Source organism: Leptodactylus fuscus, chromosome 6 (genome assembly GCF_031893055.1).
Source record: "Leptodactylus fuscus isolate aLepFus1 chromosome 6, aLepFus1.hap2, whole genome shotgun sequence".
In the NCBI taxonomy this organism is placed as follows: Eukaryota; Metazoa; Chordata; class Amphibia; order Anura; family Leptodactylidae; genus Leptodactylus; species Leptodactylus fuscus.
In genome coordinates this window covers 90,124,056-90,148,392 of record NC_134270.1, presented here as the reverse complement: position 1 = coordinate 90,148,392, position 24,337 = coordinate 90,124,056, and the positions used below count along the sequence as shown (strand labels likewise).

The 24,337-nt window shown below is 41.8% G+C and overlaps 1 protein-coding gene across 3 annotated transcripts in view; it reads right to left on the bottom strand.

Annotated features, from left to right (window-relative positions):
• Nucleotides 1–24,337, bottom strand: part of CSE1L (chromosome segregation 1 like) — a 101,195-nt gene that overhangs the window by 27,793 nt on the left and 49,065 nt on the right. For all 3 annotated transcript variants that reach the window (XM_075276767.1, XM_075276765.1, XM_075276766.1), the window contains 8 exons: nt 17,965–18,030; nt 13,796–13,998; nt 13,422–13,506; nt 4,482–4,543; nt 1,750–1,889; nt 852–955; nt 468–565; nt 238–388 (listed from right to left, as the gene is read on the bottom strand). In XM_075276767.1, coding sequence (XP_075132868.1) covers nt 238–388; nt 468–565; nt 852–955; nt 1,750–1,889; nt 4,482–4,543; nt 13,422–13,506; nt 13,796–13,998; nt 17,965–18,030 — 909 coding nt within the window. The remainder of the gene's footprint in view (nt 1–237; nt 389–467; nt 566–851; nt 956–1,749; nt 1,890–4,481; nt 4,544–13,421; nt 13,507–13,795; nt 13,999–17,964; nt 18,031–24,337) is intronic.

Sequence of the window (24,337 nt, the reverse complement as noted above, 5' to 3'; positions counted from 1 at the left end):
CCCCCCCCCCCAAAAAAAAAAAAAAGAGAAAAAAAAAAAAAAAAAAGTTAGACAAAAGATGTGAAAGTAGGTTAAAACTGGCTAGCACAGTCTCTGTGGAGATGGCATAGCCTGGAGGCAATAAAGACATCTTTTACTTCTCCTAGCGGCCAGGTCTATACCCACTAATATTCGCCCAATGACATAAGCAAGAAATCACTATTGCATCAACTGAAGACATGGCCATTCACCACCCACCTTGCACATCATTCTGAAGAATCTCTGTGAAAACCAGGAACAGTGCTTCTTCAAAGCTAGCAACAGCAGCTGGATTATTCCTGCACGTGATTCTTATTGACAGGCATATGGACTCAAACAGGTAATGGTTGAAATGTGGCTTGCTGGGATTCTAGAAAGGACATTAAAGTTGAATACAGAACATGACCAGGATCGGCACTCTAAGAGGAGATCGGTGCAGGAACACTCACCTTGCTGACAGCCAGAAGCTTCTGTGTCAGCTGCTGGATGACTGACGGGATATATGGGATGATGGCCTCCTGCAGCAGGGAGAAGCTTCTCATGATTGCTGGGAAAAAGCAAGTTAACAAGTCATGAAGGGGATACCATGTAAAGGACACATAAAACAGTGCCCCCTGCTTGGATTCAATCATTAAGAAATGGGGCTGGCAGTAGGCTCCCTCATCATAGAAAGTAGGGCAAACATGCATGACTTATTGTCTCTATTAGCCAGCAATGTCCACAGCATTTAGGTGTTCACAGAAAGCCTCAAACAGCCACGAAGAAAAACAATGACGACAACAAGATCAGAGAAGTTACAAGTGCTTTCCTGATATCTCTAAATCAACACCTACCTTTCATGATGTACTCATTCTCTGAGGAACCAGGCATTGAGAGTGCTTTAAAAAGATTGGACAGAAGTTGTTCTGCGAAGGGTAGCATGTCAGCAGCAGAAATGCTGGGGATAGACATAATAAAAATTGTGATACAAAATATCAGAAAAATGGAAATGAACATACACAAAGGAAAACCTGCATCTGAAACACAGACCACTCTACGTTTGACACAAAGATGATACACCATAATACAGAAACAAAAGATACAGACCAAAGACCATTGTGTGATAAAGAGAATCACAAGATACCCACAATTTCATAGATATGGGGTTGCTTGTCTGCTTTAAAAAAAGGCATCAGGACAACCCAATATGTAACAAATATTTGAAAAGGGAGAAAGGAAAAAGCCACTGGAAGAGTGGTATGCTAAGGCTGATCTTACACGGCCGTAATGATTTTACGGTCCGCAAGTTGCTGATCATCAACAAAGACACCGCAGACGCCCGTGAACTGCTGCACTCGCCCATAGAGTTCTATGGGCGAGTCCGTGCAGTGCCGCAATTCACGGCCTTTACGGACCTGCTCTATAAATTGCAGACCTCAGTTGCGGCCCCGCACACCACGGATAAAATATCCAGTGGTGTAAGTGGCCGCATTGAATATAATGTGACCGCAAATGATTCGCAATTGTAAACCCTCAATTGTGGACTTACATTACTCGTGTAAGACCAGCCTAAGGGGGAAAAGTATCAAGGGTGGTTTGGAGGCCACCAACACATTAGATTAGCCAGTTGAATGTTAGCTATGGGTGCAGAGCTGTACAAGCAATATAGACACTGTGGCTTAAAAATTCCCAACTACAGAGAGATGAGAGGCTGGTGGGGCACATAAACAATCACAGGAAGCAGGAGCTTACAGGGTAGTGTTGGCTGCACCTCCTCTCATTGTGAAGAATCGCTCCAGGGCATGAGCTGCATATGTGTGAACAACAATGCTCTCTGCCTGCAGGTGAGCGATAAGCAGGGGAACTGCCACCAGCAACTGGTCTTTAGGAACCTACAGAAGACAAGAGACATGAGCTTGCCAGCTGGGAAATTATATTTATGCAAAACACACACACTCAATATATGTGTTTGAATATAAGTGTATGTGTATAAGTGTATATGAATATAAGTGTATATGTGTTTGAATATAATAAAATTTGTTTAGTGCACGAATGGGTTTGTTAATAGCACGACAACAAAAGAATTAGGTTCATGTGTCAAAGGGAGTCAGTCAGCTAAAAAAAAAAGCATGATCTATTTGCATCTATTCTAACTTGTAAAGCGCTCAAAATAAATAGGAGCGAGAACCACAACAAAACCAGAAGCACTGTTATATTTCAATGGGTTTGAGGAGGAGGAATCCACCTGAAGATAGGCCATGATGCTTTCTGATTGAAAAATCAACTAGAGGAAAAAAAAAAGAGCTAAAGACTGAACAACAAAATATGAGTTGGAAAGAGTTTTTCCAGGAGGAATTTGCCTCAAAATCTGCCTGCAAAAAACTGTGTGTGAAGATGCTCTTAAAGAGGACCTTTCACCATATCTGGGCACAGGCAGTGTTATATACTGCCAGAAAGCTGACAGTGCGCTGAATTCAGCGCACTGTCGGCTTTCCCGATCCGTGCCCGGTGTAAAGCGCTATCGGTCCCGTTACCGTAGCGCTTTACAGTCAGAAGGGCGTTTCTGACCATTAGCCAGAGATGTCCTTCTGCCTCGCGGCGCCAATCGCGCTGTGCTGTGGAGCGGGGAGGAACGCCCCCTCCCTCTCCTGATAATGCTAGTCTACGGACAAGCTGTGTGAGCAGAGGGAGGGGGCGTTCCTCCCCGCTCCACAGCACAGCGCGATTGGCGCCACGAGGCAGAAGGACGTTCCTGGCTAATGGTCAGAAACGCCCTTCTGACCATAGAAGAGCTACGGTACCGGGCCGTAAGCTCTTCACACCGGGCACGGATCGGGAAAGCCGACAGTGCGCTGAATTCAGCGCACTGTCAGCTTTCTGGCAGTATATAGAACTGCCTGTGCCCGGATATGGTGAAAGGTCCTCTTTAAAGAGTGTCACCAGAACCCACCATAATAACCCAGCCCTACAGGTTATCGCTGTGCAATGAGGAACACCTCAACTGACAAAATTCTCAGTACAAGGCTGAGTAACAGTACTGTCAGCAGACAGTAGCATAACAGCAAAGTTGAATTCTGTGCACTGTCAGCTTTCTAGCGATATATATTAACGTTGATATAAAAAGGACATAAAAGGTCCTCTTTAAGCGACAATGCTCTCATTGCTCTAAACAGTTCGTTTTCAAATAAACAAAAGCTGCGATTGAAAGTGCAACTGGTTTGAAATAGTAGATTCTGCTAACAGACTGCTATTATCCCCTTACCGCCGATGGCAATTTTGACTTCCTGACCAAACTCGATTTTTCAAAACTGACATGTGTCACTTTATGTGGCAATAACTTTGGAACGCTTTAACTTACCAAAGTGATTTTGAGACTGTTTTTTCGTAACACATTATACTTCATGTTAGTAGTAAATTTTGGTTGATATGTTTGGGTTTAATTATTGCAGCTGTCAGCCTGTGAATACGCACAGGGCTGACAGCTTCTTTTTGGGCAGGTACGTGGAGGGGATAAGTGATGGGGCAGACCCTGGGCTGCCCCCTACGAACATCGGCACCCCCTGAAACCGGCACCATAGTATACTGAAACCCCGGAGATGCCGGCGGGTTAACACCCGCGATCGGACCCGGTTCCGACTGCGAGTGTTACAGGGCATTGTCAGCCGTATGTTACGGCTGACACCCGCAGTGCATGGTGCGCACACAGAAGTCCTTCCCGTCAGCGCCGTACTATTACGGTGGATGTCGGGAGGGAGTTAAGGCCGAGGCCCCACATTGCAGAGACGCAGCTTTTTTTTGTTGCCGATTTTGCTGCGATTTTACAGAGCCAAAGCCAGGAATTGCTGCAAAAAGAATGGGTAATATTTAGAAAGTTGTTATACTTCTACATTGACCTCAATTCACTCCTGGTTTTGGCTCAATAAACCACAGCAAAATCTGCAAAAAAAATAAAAAAAGCTGCATTTCTGCAACATGGGGCTTTAGCCTAAAGGGGTTTTCATGACAAAAATTAAAGAAAAAAAACAAAAAAACACCACACTAGGATCACAACTGCGTTCGGGGGTCCACTTGCGGACTCCCAAATGAAAATCTAACCCACTTAAAAAAGTGGTTACCCGAAAAAGGCAAAAATTGCGGAGATAAACGCTTCTTAGAGTATTGGTGACATTCTGTTTCAGAAACTGGAACGTCACTGGATAAGCCAAAAGTCTATGTGGGGAGGATACATGACCGTCCTGGCGATCGGAGTAATTAAACATTTTTTTATTTTTTTTTAAATCTAATTATATTAAAAGTTAGGTGGTGGGAGGTGGTTTAGTTTAGGGGTTCATTTTTATTTTTATCCCGGACAACCCCTTTAAGATAAAGAGAATGGCTCAAAGGGTCGGATTCCAGAAAACATAGGCAATACTAGATCTACATTATAGACCGTGAATAATGAAGGTGTACAGGGCAAACATTTCATTACCTTCATTGCCAGTTACCTGATTCCTAAAGAACATGATGTACTTGATTCCATCAGCTTTGAGTACAGGATATTCGTTAACTGCAATAATTAAAATCCCGTTACAATATACATGGAAAAGGTTCCCCTATAAGTAATATACAGCCCACACGTATCCATACAGCTTAAAAGCCCCATCCCCCCAAGACCCCCCTATAAGACATTTGGATCAATGACAGACAATGGACGTTTATGCACTGCGTATAGTTATTAAAGAGTAAAGGGCATGATAGTAGGGTAGGTGTATCAACTAAAGTCCTAAAATATCGTATATACCGTATTTTACGGACTATAAGGCGCATTGCCCATGAGCGCCTTATAGTCCGTCTCGGTTCATATATAAGGCGCACTGGACTATAAGGCGCAGTCCGGTGCGCATTATATGTTATTGAAAGCGGCGGCACGCAGACTTTGCCAGCGGCCGCTTAACCCCCCGCGTGCCAGCCGCTTCTATTGGAAGCACTCGGCAGGCGAGGAGTTAAGGGGCTCTATCAGCAAAATCATGCTGATAGAGCCCAACCGTAAAAGTTATATTAAACAACCCCCCCGTTTTAACATAAAACCCTGAAACAGAATGTGAAACTTACCGAACGGTGCAGGATGGGCGGGCATTCAGGCCTCCTCTTCCTCCGATGTTCCGTCCTCCTCCTCCGGCGCTCGCGAACTGTTAATGGCCTGGGTGCATGCGCAGTAGCCGTAGTAGAAGCATTATGATATTGCGCATGCGCCCAGGCCATTATCAGTTAGCGAGCGCCGGAGGAAGTGGTCAGGACATCGGAGGAAGAGGAGGCCTGAATGTCCGCCCGCCCACCCTGCACCGTTCGGTAAGTTTCACGTTCTGTTTCACGCCGGCGTGACAGCAGGGCTGCCGGACACTTCCCATTCATTTCTATGGGAGCCGGCATGCGAGCGGTCCCCATAGAAATGAATGGACTGTTTTTTTCCATTCATTTCTATGGGAGGCGGCATGCGAGCGCTCCCCATAGAAATGAATGGACTGCTTCATTTTCCATTCTATGGGGAGCGCTCGCATGCCGGCTCCCATAGAAATGAATGGGAAGTGTCCGGCAGCCCTGCTGTCACGCCGGCGTGTACGGCTGTGATACACGCCGGCGTTCCGTAGTGTGAATGCCCCCTTGACAGGCTGATCAGGAGGGCCAGCTCTGTCCTGGGGAGCCCCTTGGACCCAGTACAGGTGGTGGGTGACAGAAGGATACTGTCTGTGGTGACCTCCATGCGGGAGAACAAATCCCACCCCATGTATGGGACCCTGATGGGACTTGGCAGCACTGTAAGCGACCGTCTGCTTCACCCCAATTGTGAGAAGGAGCGCTTTCGCAGGTCCTTACTTCCAACCGCGACCAGGCTGTATAATCTACATCAGACCAAACGAAGAGCTCTCCGCACAGAGAACTAATGATTATGAGGATGACCATGAGGTCTTCCTCTTTCTCTTCTGTTTTTCCTTAGCTGCCATGGACTCCTAGTATATCTTCTCTTCTCAGCTTATCTGTGTCTACGTCTGTAACATATTACTCTGTATTATCCTGTATCTGTATTACTATGCTGCTGTAACACGCTGAAATTTCCCCAAGGTGGGACTATTAAAGGATTATCTTATCTTATCTTATCTTTTATGTATGTATGGAAGCGGCACGCAGACTTTGCCGCCGCTTCCATCCATATATAAGGCGCACCAGACTATAAGGCGCACTTACGATTTCTGAGGAAATCGTAGGTTTTTATGTGCGCCTTATAGTCCGGAAAATACGGTACTCGAGTATAAGCCGTCAAGCAAAGAAAAAAAAAAAAAATTTTTGAAGGGGGGGGGGGGGGGGAGAGGGTGGTCTATGGCCAGCCACAATAGTAATGTATAGAATCTCCCATAAAATAGTGGGGGGAAAAAAAGAAGCTTTAAAGGGGCTCTATCAGCAAAATCATGCTGATAGAGCCTTTAAAAAGGCTATTCAGGCACCGTAAATGTTAAATTAAACTACCCCCCCCCCCCCCCCCCCCCCCCCGTTTGAAAATAATAACTTAAAAAAGAATGTTCTCTACTTACTTGCACCCTGGGCGGGCATTCAGGGTGCGCCATCTTCTTCTTCCCCGCCTCTTCTTCCTCTGACGTCTTCGGGTCCCGTCCTCCTCCGGCGCTTGCTTGCGGACACTGATAAAAAAATAGCCCAGGCGCATGCGCAGTAGCACGCGGCCTCTACTACGGCTACTGCGCATGCGCCCGGGCTATTTTTTTTTTTATCAGTGTCCACGAGCAAGCGACGGAGGAGGACGGGACCCGAAGACGTCAGATGAAGAAGAGGCGGGGAAGAAGATGAAGACACACCCTGAATGCCCGCCCAAGGGTGCACGTTCCGTAAGTAGAGAACATTCTTTTTTAAGTTATTATTTTCAAACGGGGGGGTAGTTTAACATTTACAATGCCTGAATAGCCTTTTTAAAGGCTATGCACGCATATGTGGGGCTCTAGCTGCAGGATTTTGCTGATAGAGCCCCTTTAAAAAAAAATTAAGTAAATAAAAGTTCTAAACCACGCCTTTCCCTAGAATACATACAAAAGTAGAAAATTACTATGAAACACATACACATTAGGTATCCCTGTGTCTGCAAGTGCCCGGTCAACTGAATATAGGGTATCTGCAGATACCCTATATTCAGCCAGGCTGAATTTCAAGTGGGGGAAAAAAACCCAGTCCTCAAGCTCAGGGAAGGGGCAGACGGACAACCAAAACACCCTCTCCCCTTCCCCATCAGCCAGCAACTATTGCACCAAAAACTCCGACCATTTTAATTTTTGAAATTTTCCAGTAGCTGCTGGATTTCCCCCCGTCGGCTTATACTCGAGTCAATAAGTTTCCCAGTTTTTTTATGGTAAAATTAGGGGCCTCGGCTTATATTCGAGTATATACGGTATGTAAAACAAAAAAGATACACTAAAAATTAACTTTTAATTGGTCTTTTAAAAGTAACATACTAAATCCAAAAGAAATGAGTGTAAAAAAATTGAATAACTTGGTAGTTGGTGTGAGTGGTATTTTCTTCGTACAACACCCTGAGTCTGTAATAAAGAAACTACCAACATAGGTAGCTCTGGCCGTATAGGAACCTAACACTTTGATCCCATATACAGCAAGGCAAGGTGTCTGGAAACAAAATGAGAAGCTACATTAGCTTCACTAGTATAGATGGAGCTGTAGTTCAAATTGATGTAATAGCTAATGGTGTATGAGGGAGGGTAAACTTTAACCCATAGGGGTCTACAAAAAGTCCCAAAAAGGTCTGCACTCACTGGTCTTAGAGTAACAGACCCAATAATCCACGAACCTCTAACCAAACCCACACATCAATTTCCAGTTTGGTAGCTTTGCATTGCCTCCAAGCCTAAGCCGAGCCCGTATTGAGGATGGCTCAGAGTCAGTTTGTCAGCCATTCACACCACACTAGAGCCACAGAGTTTTCCTGACGCGTTTCTGCTGAATGTTGCAGCTCATCAGAAGCAGATACACATATACAAAATTATTTGCTAGCGAATAATTAGCGAAGATAGCGCTTCTAACGAGCATTAGCATTGTAATGCATTGCATTAGTGATCAGACCCCCTGGGGTTCAAAGACCCCTAGGGGGTCTAATAAATGCAAAAAAAATTTTTTTAAAAAAAGTAAAAAAAAAATATAAAAATTATTAAAAATTCAAATCATCCCCCTTTCCCTAGAACATATATAAAAGTAGTTAAATACTGTGAAACACATACATGTACATGTTAGGTATCCCTGTGTCCGAAATCGCCTGCTCTACAAATTTATAAAAATATTTTTCCTGTAAATGCCATAGCGGGAAAAAATAGTCAAAAGTGTCAAACCGCTGTTTTTTCACTGTTTTGATTCTGATAAAAATTTGAATACAAAGTGATCAAAGCAAAAGCAATTCCCCAACATGGTAGAACTAAAAAGTACACTCGGCCCTGCAAAAAAAAGACGCCCTATGCATCCCCGTACACAGACGTATAAAAAAAGTTATGGCTGTCAGAATATGGCGACTTTTAGAAAACATTTTTTTAACACAGTTTTAACATTTTTTTTTAAGGGGTTAAAACATAAATAAAACCATATAAATTTGGTATCCCCGGAATCGTACCGAAACACAGAATACAGGGGACATGTCATTGTGGCTGCACAGTGAACGCCGTAAAACTGAAGCCTGTAAGAAAGTCGCAGAAATGCACTTTTTCTTCAAATTCACCCCATTCTGAATTTTTTTTTCCAGATTCTCAGTACATTATAGAGAATAATTAATGGCGGCTTCATGAAGAAAAATTTGTCCCGCAAAGATTAAGCCCTCATATGGCTCTGGGAGCAGAGAAATAAAAAAGGTATGGGGTTTAGAAGGAGGGGAGTCAAAAACGAAAAACGAAAATCAAAAAATGCCATCGGTGGGAAGGGGTTAAGAATAACGTGCAGGAGTGATTTATATGACCTGACCAAAGCCTCCCCAATCACTTCATAACCATCTGGATTAGACAAAATGTTATTGCACATTTGTAAGTAGCCTTCACGGTCTAGCAGTACAAAATTTTCCCCCTTGTCTGAGGGTTTGATTATAATGGTTTCATCATTTTCCAAATCCCACAGAGCTCTTTTTTTCTGCAGCATTCAGATTGTTCCTTCTTGGGTATAGTTGCAGGGGTGAACCTGCCCCTCTCGCTGCCTGAAGCGAACGACAGAAAGCCGCCCCCCCCCCCCCCCGGGAGGAGGGGGCGTGTGGAGGGGGTGGGGCTTAGCGAAGGGGCGGGGCTTAGCGCCATTTGCAGGCAGAGAGCAGGCACGGAGAAGACCTGCTCTCTGCCTACGCGTGAGGGGAGGCTGCCGAAGCAGCGCTGCTTCAGCAGCCTCCCCAATCCACCACTCCGTGCTAAGCCAGTCCAGGACAGCTTGTGGTATATTGGATCAAGGTGCTTGTCCTGGACTGGCTTAGGTAAGAAAAAATGCCGCCCTCCCTGGGGCCCTGCCATAGCGCCGCCTGAAGCGCTCGCTTCAGGTCGCCTCATGGGAGGTGCGGCGCTGTATAGTTGTGTCACTAAATTCCACTAACCACCCGCAGGAATACATAGATAGGGAAACTTCTTTGAGGGGAGTCTACAAGAACTGAAAGGTCCTTCACCTAGGTCCCTTTGTCCTTCCTCCCACACTTCGCCCAACAGTTCCACAGTAGGTAAGTCATTCTCTGTGATGCCTAATTCCTCACATCTCTTCTTATCGTTGATCTTATATAAAAAAAAAAAAAAAAAAAAAAAAAAAACAACTTTTTCCACTTCAACTTTCTACAGAAAAGATGGAGGTCTTTAATCCAAACAAAGGGATTGAACTGTGGGGTAGGCACAAAAGAGACCTTTCCTAAGTAAAACAATGTCATCAACTGTTTGAGGGGATATACTGGGGATGTTAGTCTTCTTGTTTGGACTGATCTGGTGGCTTCATAGCTTACCGCTGGTTTGTCTGGCCATCTACATTTGCACTAATAGGTGCTTATTACGCTGGTGACAGAGAAGCCTTGATGGACTGACCAGCAAAGATGTGTGTAGCGTTGACGGAGCGTGATTGGCCGCCGGCCGGCAATGGACACACCCTCCGGATGACTCGATGGAGTGGGCGGGGTTTAGTTTTAAAGCTCCAGCCGCATGAAGCGCTCGCCGCACCATACACTACGGCTGACCAAGCAGGACAGTTCAGTGCTTGTTAAGAAGCACTATCTTAGCTTAAGATAAGATAATCCTTTAATAGTCCCACAGTGGGAAAATTTCAGTACGTTACAGCAGCATAGTAAATACAGATACAGGATAATACACAGTAATATATTACGGAAGTAGAAACACATAAGCTGAGAAAAGAAGATAAACTAGGATTCCATAGCAGCTACACTAGGTATACTAGGATTCCACAGCATGTGGTGTGAACGAATAATTTTGTATATGTGATTCTGCCTTTAATGAGCTGCAACATGCAGCAGAAACACGTCAGGCAATCTGTGTGGCTCTAGTGTGGTGTAAGTGACTGACTCTGAGCCATCCTCAATACGGGCTCGGCTTAGGCTTAGAGGCAATGCAAAGCTACCCAACTGGAAATTGATGTGTGGGTTTAGTGGGTCTGTTACTCTAAGACCAGTGAGTGCAGACCTTTTTGGGACTTTTTGCAGACCCCTATGGGTTAAAGTTTCCCCTCCCTCATACACCGTTAGCTATTACATCAATTTGAACTACAGCTCTACCTATACTAGTGAAGCTAATGTAGCCTCTCATTTTGTTTCCAGACACCCTGCCTTGCGGTATATTGGATCAAGGTGTTGGGTAACTATACGGCCAGAGCTACCTATGTTGGTAGTTTCTTTATTACAGACTCAGGGTGTTGTACGAAGAAAATACCACTCACACCAACTACCAAGTTATTCAATTTTTTACATTCATTTCTTTTGGATTTAGTATGTTACACTAAAAATTAACTTTTAATTGGTTTTTTAAAAGTATCTTTTTTGTTTTCCATATATTAGTACTGCGTATAGTTATATAACAGTTCTCATTTATTAAGTTATTCTAAAATTACGCAGGTCTGCAACTAAAAAGCTGTTTGATAATTTTCATCTAATTTCCATGTATTATGGTGTGCTGAAAACAAATAAAACATTGAAACATTTCCTAGACGTGAGGATTTGCCACAAAATGGTCTTCAAATTTATCAAATTACACAGGTATATGCAAAAAACTTTTTTCAATACCTGTTTTGGTTCTTCCATGTAATCTCTGTTTTTTTGATGAACTGAACCCGAACACGACCTCCATTTTGTCATAGGACATCACGTTTCCTGACAATTTGGATAACTTAACTATCTTATCTAAAGTGGAATAAAATAAGTGGAAATTGACTAATAAAATGAATGTTTTATTACAATTTTTTCAGGAAAATCCTTTTTTGAACTGAAATGAGCTCACTAACACAAACTCGATTCTTCTTCCCTGTGAGGCTCCGCTTGCTCTATTTATGCTTGTGATTAGTATCTGGAATGTGTCTCTGAAGCTCTATTAGCTCACTCTGGAAGTTCTTTTCTTTAAGAGTTAAGGCTTTTTTTTTTTTGGCATTATATAGTATATCTTAAAAGCACATATGTGAATTAAATAGCAATTAGGACTTAAAATTTAGTTAAAAACCCATAATATAAAAAAATACCAAATATTTAAAATAAAAATACTACATTTTCATTTTTGGTATTATTTTCACATTATGGTTTTTTAACCAAATTTAAAGTACAAATTACTATCAATTAATTCACATAAGTGCATTTAAGATATAAAATGCCAAAAAACCTTAACTCTCAAAGAAAAGAACTTCCAGAGTGAACAAATAGAAAATGCACCAGAGAGACATTCCAGATGCTACTTAAGCGTAAATGCAGAAAGTGGATCCTCACAGGGAAGAAGAATAGAGTTTAGTGTGTGTTAGTTAGCTCATTTCAGTTCAAAAAAGGATTTATGAAAAAAATTGTAATAAAACATTAATTTTATAAGTCCATTTCCACTCCTTTTGGAGGTATTGCTTTATTTTACATAGTTACCTAAATTGTCAGGAAACGTGATGCCCTATGACAAAATGGATGTCATTTTCGGATTCAGTGCACCAAAAAACAAAGGATTACATGGAATAACCGAAACAGCTCTTGAAAAAATTTTTTTTTTTTGCAGACCTGTGTTATTACTTATTAATCACTTCCGGACTGCCACAGACTATAAATGTCCAGAAGGTGGTTGCCTTGTTCTGACAGGAAGTACAAGTATGTCCTACCAGAACACAGCAGTTGCACGAGATCATGCAGCTGCTGATACTGGGAGCCGGCTGTAACTTCAGCCGGAGCTCCCAGAGAAGGCAGGGAAGATTTATTACCATTCCTGCCTTCTCGATCGCTGTGAATACAGTGCTTAATGAGCGCTATATACACAGCTATGCATGCCGCCATGATGCGGCCGCCCTCTGACCCAGCGGTCATGTGATCCACCTGGCTCAGTGTCTTACAAGAGCTGCTGGGTCCTACAGGACCCAGATCAGCTCTGTTAGTCTAAAGAACAGCGAGCAGGAGGATAAATGTACCAATTCCAGTTACGGAGCAAATCAGCCTCCCTAAAAAAGAAAAAAAAAAAGTGAACAGATGTCCCCAACGGTTTCTTATGACCTAATGGGGGCGCAATCTGAAAAAAAAAAAAAAAATTGTAAAAACAGTTTTTTAAAACCGTAAAAATAATTTAAAAAAAAAAAACACGCCAATAAAATGCAGTTATTAAAGGTTATAGCTCCCCTCTCCCGACAACACCATACAAAATAGAAATTACTGGAACGGAGAGATAAAATTATTTTATAAAGTTTTTCAGTAGCACTTTGTGTTATTAAATTTAAAAAAAAAAGTGAAAAACAGACAATTTCCCTCATATGTTCTATAGATTATCCCGGACATAAAAAAAAATTTAAACACATTCGAAAATAAAAAACATAAAAATAAAGCCCTATGTGTCCCCGATAAAAGACGCAAGAATTGGTTGAATGAGACATATGAAAAAAATGTTACAGCCCTCAAAACTGTACATACAAAAAAAAAAACTAAAATGTGTCCCGGTACTGAAGTGGTTAAGATATCTAATAAATAAATTATACAGATAAACAACTGTAGCAGCACCAACAAATCTGGGTATCATCACATAAATTGCATGGCAGACACCCCTCTCCAGGGACTTGAGAGTTCCTGTGAGGAAGAAACGTGGTGTACTACTTTTCCCAATGAAAGGACATTTTTCCATCCATACAAGTTTCTGGCAGACCAGACTGTTTGTTTTAATAAATAAATTATATATTATTATACCCTTATTACTCACTGTTTACAGATTTGAGATCAGGAAGAATGTGACTGATGAAGAATTCGGTTAAATTGACAAGTTCATTAGCTTGTGTTATCCCATGCTGTAAATAGACAAATAAGCCACTAAGCAACAATGTCCATTAGTGCATCATCCCAGCTACAGCACTTCTACATGTAGCAAACAGTCAATCAAATTATTACTGACTGTGACCTAACTTATATCCTATAAACAAGTATTCCATATCTAATAGTAAAAAAAATAGTGTACATAATATAAAACAATATAATATATATATACACAATATAATACAATATAATATAAAACAAGTCATGTGTGCTATAAAAGAAGTGGTACGCACGTAACTAAATAAAACAAGCGTTAAATCACACCTTTTGTGTTTGTGCTTTGGATGCCAGCGACGTCACCAAGTAGATAGCAGCATCTTTGTGTTTCCAGTTAACACTTGGGTTCTTGGCATATTCTTGGAGCATAGAATTCACGTAACAAGAGAAGATATTGGTTACTGGACCCTCAAAAAACTTACACAAACCACGGACAAGATCACAAGCAGCTCGGCGTCTGGTATCAATATCTGGAAAAATGCAAAGGGTGACTTTGTATGAGTAACTGGTACATTGTCAGGATAAACAGGAGTGCCTGCCAATAAAAAAAAACAAATTGCTATGTCAAGTGCTCTATACACAAAAACTCTACTGTCATCAAGAGCACTCCTATTTTCAAATACATAAATTAGCATATAACAAAAATGAGACAAGTATGTAAAAATTTGGGGCAACACAGTGGCTCAGTGGTAAGCACTGCAGCCTTGCAGCGCTGGGGTCTTGGGTTTGTATCCCGTCAGGAACAAAATCTGCAAGAAGTTTGTATGTTCTCCCGGTGTTTGTGTGGATTTCCTCCCTTTCTACAGAAGACATACTGATAGGAGGGGGGGGGGGGGGGGGGGGGAAGTATGTAAAACTTTAAAGAGGTATTCCCACATCGCATACTCACCAGTCTTCACTGCTATAAAATCTTTCTTCCTGGTTTCTTGCATCATTTGGTGGGCGGGGTTTCACATGCAACCTGCCGTTTAGCGCCGCCCCCAAATTAGCATGTAGCTCCACCCACCGCATAGCGTGATCCGATGGGGTGGCTGAAGGGCCTGTGATGTCATCAAAGGTCCTTAACCACTATATGCACAATATTGGACTATGAAGTACAGGCAGGAGCAACTCCATTCTGTGTTACATACAGAGACTGCCTGTCTCTGCCATAATGAACACAATTGAATTAGCTAGCCTGATAACTGGGAGAACAGAAGACGTTCAGAATTGAAAGCAGCTCCTCTCCCTATCTGAGTGCAGGAAGCTAGGTCACATAGTGTAGACACAGGAATAGCTAGAAACACAGGCTCACTCCCGTGCACTTAGCCCCTCCTCCCTCCCCCCTGAGAGCAGGCAGATACATTACTTGACTTTTGAGTAGATAAGTCAAGGGCTGTGTCAACAATGAATTGAATAAAGTAAGATAGTGGACAAAAAAGCAGTTTTGCTGAAGTAGTGTATTTAGGAAAAGTCTTACATCCACATTAACAAGCAGTATAGATAGGATCCTTGTGATGGGACAACCGCTTTAACCCCTTTCCAACACCCACCATACTATTACGGCGGATGCCAGGTGTTTGACTATGGCGGCCACTCAGGAGCCGGGCGGTCGCCATAGTCGCTGGGTGTTTACTGTTTTATACAGTAGGCACCCATCGCTACTGCCTACGATCGGTGCCCGCACTAATTGCAAGCATTAACCCCTCCGGTGCCTCGGGCAAAGCTGACCGAGCGACTATTCTCCCTGTGATCACATTCACCCGGAGTAAGCTCTGGAACCTGAATCACTTTGCTATGACATCGGGAGCCTTGTGAAGGCTCCCTGGCTTGTCATTCTACTTATTCTATTGCAGGTTACTCTATAAAGCATGCAATAGAAGCCCTGGTATTTTGAAACGCAATGCATTAGCATTGTCATGCATTGCATTAGTGGTCAGACCCCATAAGGGTCAAGACCCCAAGGGGGTCTAAAAAAATGCAAAAAAAACAAGTTTCAAATAAAGTAAAAAAAACAAATGTTAAAAGTTCAAATCACCCCCTTTCCCATGAACACATATAAAAGTACTTAAATATGGTGAAATACATACATATTAGGTATCCCTGTAAAAGTCTATAAAAATATTTTTCCCGTATGGTAAACTACGTAGTGGGAGAAAAAGTCAAAAGTGCCAAACTACAGTTTTTTCAATGTTTTGCATCTGTTAAAAATTTGAATAAAAAGTGATCAAAGCAATAGCAATTCCCCAAAATGGTATCACTTAAAAGTACACCTGGCCACGCAAAAAAAAAAAAAAAAAAAAAAAAAGATTCCTATGCATCCTCGTACAAAAAACAAGTTACGCGTGTCAGAATATGGCAACTTTTAGGAAAATACATTTTTTTAAATAGTTTTGGATTTTTGTGGGCCAATATAGTGTATTGCACAAATTAGGTGGAGTTCACACTACAGTTACTAAAGTCATTGCTGTCTCTTGTCATAGTTTTTTTTTGTTTGTTTGTTTTTTTAATATGTGCTAAAACAGAAGAATGTATTAACACAAAATACTTCCTAATATATATCCTATTTAAATTCACCCCCAATTAGCTGAATAACTTTTCAGGACAGTGCACTCCACTGTAACGTTGTGGTTGCAAGCACACTATCGCCTCCCCTGTGAGTAGTTCAGCTTGCAAACAAAACATCACAGTAGCATTAGACCTTTTACGTAACCTGTGATGAGGGAGAGAGATGCTGTGTATGTATTTGCAGATAATTTTTAGAAGCTGAATAACCCCTTCAATCAATTTCTCCCAACTAAGGAAATGCCACAAGTATTGAAGTAAACTGGTGTATAAACACAAAGCAGTATTCAAAAGGGACAGAAAGCAGACTGCTAATTGGAGAACAGATTTTGCAGGAAGTTTTCAGATAACATGTTGAATTTGCAGTGCCAGTACATAGATGTGGAAGAGGAGACCATCTTAGGTGGAAAAGGCAGTGGCAGACAGAAATCAAATTTATATCTGTGGATAACCAGAAGAGGAGACTGCTGTAAAAATGACAGCCAGCTCAGAAACCACATGGATGAGGAAATGGCCACCAACGATGACAACTCAAAGGAGGAAGTGGAGGAGAGGGCCCTAAGGGATATATCAGGGAGGATCACCAGAGTAAGTGTGATGGCCGACCACTGCAGGAGACTGCACAGAGGATTCTCGGGTGCAAAAGCTGGAAAAAAAAAGTCCTGAGGAGCCAGCTAGCCCAGAACAAAACAAAACCTCAGAAAGAAAAACCTCTTCTGAGGAAAAATGGGGAGAGCTGAGTGGAGTCCTGGAAGACCAGGAGGCCTAGTAGCCTAGTCTACAGCAAGACAGGGGATTAAAGTAGAACCGCGACCGTTTGAAGGCCGGCTGGGAGCTTCTGAAGGCATGAAAAAGATACCATAAAGCTAATCAGGGCTCGGGGGGGGGGGGGGGGGGATTTCTCCATACAAGTAAGCATTTTATACTGTCCTGAATTAAATACAAAGAGCTTTGAATCCTTGTACAACCACTTTATAAAAAAGAAAAAAAAGAAAAAAAAAAAAAACCATTCATTTTTTTTATTTTACGGACATGAAAAATCATCAACCATGGACAGAAGACATTACATCAATAGTACAGCACGGGGGTGTGATATACAGACTTCTGAATAAGACCAATAAGTTGATTTTCTTTGTGGCATCATTGTTAGGAAGTTGTAGAGACCTTTAGTGACACAGTGACCAAATGAGAAGTTTAGAAACAATTTTGGAGGTGGCAGACCTATTTAAAACTTCATTTAACCTTTAAAGAGGTTTGATATACCACTAGAAAGCCAACAGTGCGCTCAGCTCAGTGCATTGTCAGCTTTCCCATTATGTACCTCAGAGTTGGAAATATCCTTGCCAATATAACAGCAACGATCTCAGCCCACTGTCAGAAGAGCTTTCCTGACAGTCTAGCTTGGCTGTGAGGAACGCCCCTCCTAACAGTACTCGTCCATAGCTCTGTAGTGTCAGAGGAGGCGTTCCTTACTGCCCAGTGATGACGCTAAGCTTTGAGGAAGGCTCCGCCCCCTGATTGTATTCTTCTATAGACTAATACTTGGGAGGCGTTCTTCACAGCTTAGCGTCATGGCTGAGTTGTAAGGAACGCCCCCTCTGACAGTAGAAAGCTATGGACGAGTACCGTCAGGAGAGGCAATCCTAACAGCCCAGCTAGACTGTCAGGAATGACAGTGGGCAGACATTGGTAACGGCTCCGATAGCTCTTGCCCCAGGGCACATAACTGGAAAGCAGACAGTGCACTGAATACAGTGTAAGGCCTGCTTTCTAGCAGTATGTAAAACTGCATGTACCTGAGGACATGAAATTCCCTCTTTAACCATTTTGCATGATTCAGACTGCAGCAAACCTATCTTGAGTGATTATGACTATATAGGTGTACACATTACCAGATCCTTCCAGATCCCTCCTAATATATTCTTCGGAATTGTCTTCAAATGCTTCTTCATCAGCAGCTGCAACACAAAAGACATAATTACACGAAATGAATCACTAAGGAGGCACAAGCAGTCTTACTTCTCACTGATGACTGTAAACCTGGTAGACACTTCCAAACCCCATAACTGTTATTTTTGCATTCAGAGCCATATGGTGGCTTAATTTTTGTACTTTGTATTGGTACAATTTAATATTCTGTATGTTGTACTGTAAAGCTGGAAACATTTCGGAACGGGGGATGTATTTGGGGGGAACTTGCGTTTGCACAAGTTTATCAGGGTGTGTTTACATGGCAGAAAATGAAGAGGAATTCTCAATTTTCCGCCGCTGACATGTTCACCGCAGTCTAGCTGCGACAGGACGCCAATACAGTGCATCAGCATCCCGGTCACATCATCCCGCTCCTGATAAGGCCCGTATGAAAGGGACTAATCAGGAGGGAGTCTCGATCTGCAGATTTTTTTTTTTTGTGGAGCAAGATGTACTTATTGACAGTTTTAGTCAAATGTTTATGGGAAGCAAAATGCGGGAAAAAAATTGTGGTTTGGCTCTTTAATATTTCCAGCTATGGCATTTACCGTGTGGAACAAGCAAAATTTATGTTTGTAGACTGAACGTTTTTAGAAGTGGGGAGGGAGTATAATTTGCTTGTTGCAGGAACATGCAGCAAAGTCCTGCAAAAAAGAAAGTACGGAGGGCTGTTATGACACACAATACCCACGATCAGATGTACATTACATCTAAGATCTACTGGCTACAATCACCACCTTTTAAAGACCAGACATCCGCTGTAAGGGGTTGACCACAAACATACGGACAAGGACAGGCTTTTATATTTATTTATTTTTATTTTTACTAACTTTGGAACACTGGTTTTACAGTGTCAGAACCAGATTAGTTACATTTTGTTAATCTCCATTATTTTTGTTGTTGTTTAAGGATGTTAGTTGGCTTGCAATTCCAAAAGCAATTTTCTAAGTTCACAAAAAAAAAAAAACCCACTAAAACCTTTTTTTTTATTTTTTTTATGGGCCAATTCATTTCTTTAGGTGTTTTTAAATATCCATGTATTAGATATCCATTCTGAACTCAAATTTTAAACCTACATCCCTAAATCCAAAGAACTGTGAAGACCTAGATATAACCACAGGTACCTACCAGTATCCTATCAATAATCAATACTTTAAACTGTGAGGACAGGCCTAATTTTAAGTACATAAATATAAAACATAACTTTTTAATCAAAAATAACACAAAATTCATAGATAGATGATGTAGATTATATATATCTAGGGCCGGTTTTAGGCAAAGTTGGTCAAAATTAAAAAGTGGGGCCCCAAATGCTAACATTTTGCACCAATAATATTGTTACATTCTGTCAATTCAGTGTACTGTACTGGTGATCTTTGCCGCTTCCAGGGACATTCCTATGGTCTATACAGATCATTGGCACAAGAAACAAGGCAAATGTCCTTTTCATCACAAAAACTATTTATACAATATAGAGTTATCAAATATCAGCGCCAAATAGCGTCACGTGAATCCCTTACTAAAAGAGATTCTCCCATGCCCCAGCAGTATAATCCACATGTAGCTCCTTTTATTGTACAATGTGCCCCTCATAATGCCACCCTCTCCACTAGTGTCAGTGTTACGTCCATTCCTCTGTATGGGGAGCGCAAATAGTCTCCTTTTTTCACAAAATGCCCTTAATGCCAACCAGCATATTAAAGTGGCTATCCTGGAATTTTTATGTTTAATCTGATTGGTGGGGGCCCAATAGCTGTGCCCTGCATGGATTATCTGTTCAGGGCCACTTCCAACATCCACAGTCCAGGGAGCCAGAAGCAGATGAGTCTGTGCCCTATAAAGTGAAACGGCGCTTGAGCTGCAGCTCATCTCCTATTGAAGTGAATTAACAAAACTGCAGTTATGGAGTAGGGCCACTATATAGGGAACAGAGCCCTCTACTTCTGACTCTGTGCTGTGCATAGTACAGATGTCTGAAGTTGCCCCGAACAGATTTATTGCATATTTACGCCATAAATAAAAATTCCTACACAGCCTCTTTAACCTCTGACTGAACAGAGCAGTAAAAACAGGTCATTCTTGTAAGCAATTTACTATCAGGTGTACAGGGATGGTATGGCCATAGGAGCTGCACCTACTCCATCACTTACAAGTTCCAGTGTCTCCCAAACACACTGTATTGGAGCCAGCTTCCTGTCTGAACAAAGGTACTGGACAACCAGGAGACTGGTGCAGGAGGAGTGTGTTTGAATAGGAAATGCTAATGACATCCCATGACCCGCCCTTTATCAGATATTTTTAAGCTCACATTACGAGGCGCTACACAATGGCTTTTAACATGAGAGAACTTTTAGAAAGATTATCTTGTACAGACTATTGAGAATTTCCACACTGGACGCCACCCTAATGCCTGCAATAATATTCTACATGCACGTTGTCACGGGATGGTTAGAGTCTATACTATAGGCAATGTGTAATATATATTTCATGTGGAATGTATTCTCTAACCATCCCGTGACACACGTCTTCATACACCGAAAGGGATTTCAATAATCCTAACTTATTGCCTGGCCACAGGTGTTGTGCTGTCCCATCTGAGTGACTGTAGAGCCTGCACATGTTTATATTTAATCGTGTGTGTGTGTCGGTCGCAGGGAAATTATTCAACTAGGGATTTAATTAAATCCCGGAAGATGTTAAAATAACTCTGTAGGGTCATTTCCCTAAAGAAAGTCAGTGATTTGATCAAATCCTTGGACTTTTTTAGTGAAATGATGAAATAATATTTTTTTAAGATATGAAAAGTATTTATTTAGTAAAGCATGCATTATTAAATGTAGAGTAGATAATACAACAATAGTAATTGAAAAATTATTTATTCGAAAATAATTAAATTGGTACTTAAGCTGATATTTTCTTTAGTACTTTAGTTTTCTTTTCTACTTCCATAACATCAAAATTTTTACCATAATAGTCCTGTGTATTTGTCCGTTGTAGTTTAAGTAGCGGTGCTAATTTTAAATTGTTCAATGACTGTGAAGCTTTTTCTATCCTTTCATGAGTGCACAAAGGTTTTATCATGCCGCTTGTTCTAAACACGTCCTGATAGTTTCATTAAACTGTTCTTCAGATACAAATTTGGTCAGTTTGATTTTTTTTTTTCTATACCTGAACCTATTTTTCATGTGCTGCGTCAAGTCAGAAGAGCGGCGCGCTGGCCGGCACGGACACCGGAAGGGAGCGATGGGGTAAAGGGGGAGTGGTAACAAGCGAAACAGAGCTGTGCAAGTCCCGACTTGTCTTATTTCCGGTGAGGTTTTTTTTTTTTTTTTTTTTTTTTTTTTTTTTTTAAGATCTGAAGCCGTTTTTTTGTGGGGGTCACATCAGAAGCGCAGTGTGCTGGCTGGCACGGACGCAGGGGGTATTTTTGGACTGGATTTTGACGCGGAATCCGGCTCAAAAAACCCACCTCCCATTGACTTCACTGGGAGTAGTTCACTTCCTTTTTCCGCGAGCGGTTTCTTCCCGCTCGCGGTAAAAAGAAGTGACCTGCCCTTTCTTGCCGCGGACTATGCGTTGCGACACTCCCTCCCGACTAGGCCCATTCATTTGGGCCTAATTCAGGAATTCAGAGACTGATGGAATACAATGACAGTCGCAGCTAGCCATGGGAGGCGGTTTTTGGTCCAGATTCTGAGGCGGCTTCCCGCATCAAAATCCGGTCCAAAATACCACCATGTGAACCCAGCCTCAAGAGTGGAGTGATAACAAGAGAAACATAGCGCTGTGCAAGTCCTGCAAATCAAATCTCATTTCCCTGCAAAATATATATATATCCTATTAATATTATAAATGTGAAAGTTTGTGGGTTTGTGAGTTTGGATGTTCGGATGTTTGTTCCTCAATCACGGAAAAACCACTCCACCGATTTGGCTGAAATTTTCCACAAACATAGTTAATACACCCGATTGCGCAATAGGCTACTTTTCGTCACAATAGCGCACATACGTTTGTGCCAGGAACCCCACAAAACCCAAACTCACATCACCATCTCTGCAATCTCACACACTTTGGACCATAGCAAGCCATAAAATTCCTATTGCCCTCTGCAGCCTCGCCCCTAACCCCACACAATCACATATACATAGACTTTACCACTTTGCCCCTCACCCTTACCGATACTCCAGGAGGCGCTCTATAACACTCCGGAGCAGCCATGTTTGCCGACCCCCACCGCTCTGACAATCCGCGACACCGCCCACCCATGTCAATACCCCTAGGAGGTCTAATAAATGCAACAAAAAAAAAGTTTAAAAAAAAAAGTAAAAAAAAAATAAAAACAAATAAAAAGGATTAAAAATTCAAATCACCCCCCTTTCCCTAGAACACATATAAAAGTAGTTAACAACTGTAAAACACATACATGTTAGGTATCCCCATGTCCGAAATCGTCCGCTCTACAAAGCTATACAAATATTTTTCCTGTTCGGTAAACGCCGTAGCGGGAAAAATGGTCAAAAGTGCCAAACCGCCGTTTTTTCACTGTTTTGATTCTGATAAAAATTTGAATAAAAAGTGATCAAAGCAATAAAATTTCCCGAAACTAGAACTAGAAATAAAAAGTACACCCAGTCCCGCAAAAAAAGACGCTCTATGCATCCCCGTACACGGACGTATAAAAAAGTTACGCCTCTCGGAATATGGCGACTTTTCAAAAAAAAAATGTTTTAACATAGTTTTGGATTTTTTAAAGGGGTCAAAATGTAAATAAAACCATATAAATTTGATATCCCCAGCATCGTGATGAAACACAGAATACAGGGGACAGGTCATTTTGGTTGCACAGTGAACGCCGTAAAACCAAAGCCCGTAAGAAAGTCGCAGAAATGCATTTTTTCTTCAAATCCACCCCATTCAGAATTTTTTCCCTGCTTCCCAGGACATTATATAGAATAAATAATGGTGGCATCATGAAGAAAAATTTGTCCCGCAAAAATTAAGATCTCATATGGCTCTGGGAGCGGAAAAATAAAAAAGTTATGGGGTTTAGAAGGAGGGGAGTCAAAAACAAAAATCAAAAAATGCCATCGGCGGGAAAGGGTTAACTTCAAATACTTCTGTCCCAAAGTCACTATGTAAAGTTTCTCACAACACCGTATATATAGAAGCTCAAATACAAAGTAACTGCAACACAAAAGTCTCACGTATTCTCTGAATTACAGCAAAAACAAGATACAAACTTACAATTTCATATCCCAGACCTTATACACACTACGAAAACCTTACCCCCGCCTGTATATACCCACTGCTACAATCACCGCAGACGAAGTCGCGGGTACCAGCTAATAAATATATATATATATATATATATATATATATATATACATACACATACACATATATACACACACACATATATATTTCCGGCATTTCCGCAGCTGTTAAGCTGTCCTGCTGCTGAACTTGTTCCTCACACCGTGCCTGTGATTGTTCCGACATGTCATCAGCTCGCTGGGACACCATATTAATGAGAATGTTCTTGCCGTTGATGATCCACATGCTCCGGCGTTTCGGTAGCTCTCAAGCTGGCCTGCCGCTGAACTCGTTCCTGGTGCTGTGCCGAGGAGAACTTTGTGACTTCTGGCTTCCTTCATAGCTGTTGTTGTTTGTGACAAATTAGATTCTCTTTTTCTAGGCATGTTAAAAATTGGCAAACTGACAATTTGGATTAAAGGTGTTTGCCCAAGTTTGTCAGCACTGCCTGGAGCAGATCAGATAATATGCAGAGGTGTCTACACACTGAGGGTTAAGTGTGTACACAGAGAGATAACAGCCCTGGCTGAGATAAGGCTGCTGCTAAGAGCTGTTTAATATAGTAGTTACAATGGAAGTTACAATCTGTGTGCCAAATTTCATTCAAGTCCGTTCAGCCGCTTTTGCGTGACTGAGGAACAAACATCCAAACTTTCACATTTATAACATTAGTAGGAAAGGAAGGAAGTAGGATATATATATATATATATATATATATATATATATATATATATATATATTATATACACACACACACGTATGTGTCACTGGCAATGTATGAAATCCGGCACATAGAATGCCAAATGAGAAGGCGGCAAAATATGAAATAGGTGACATCTCTGAACGCTTTGTTCGTTCCGGCAAGGCACTAGCACATCTCCGATCCAGCTTTGTTCCGGCAAGCAAGGCACATAACTTTGAACCCACCGGCCCGCGAGCGTGCGATACACAATGCCTCAGGCTTAGAGAAAGATTTCGATT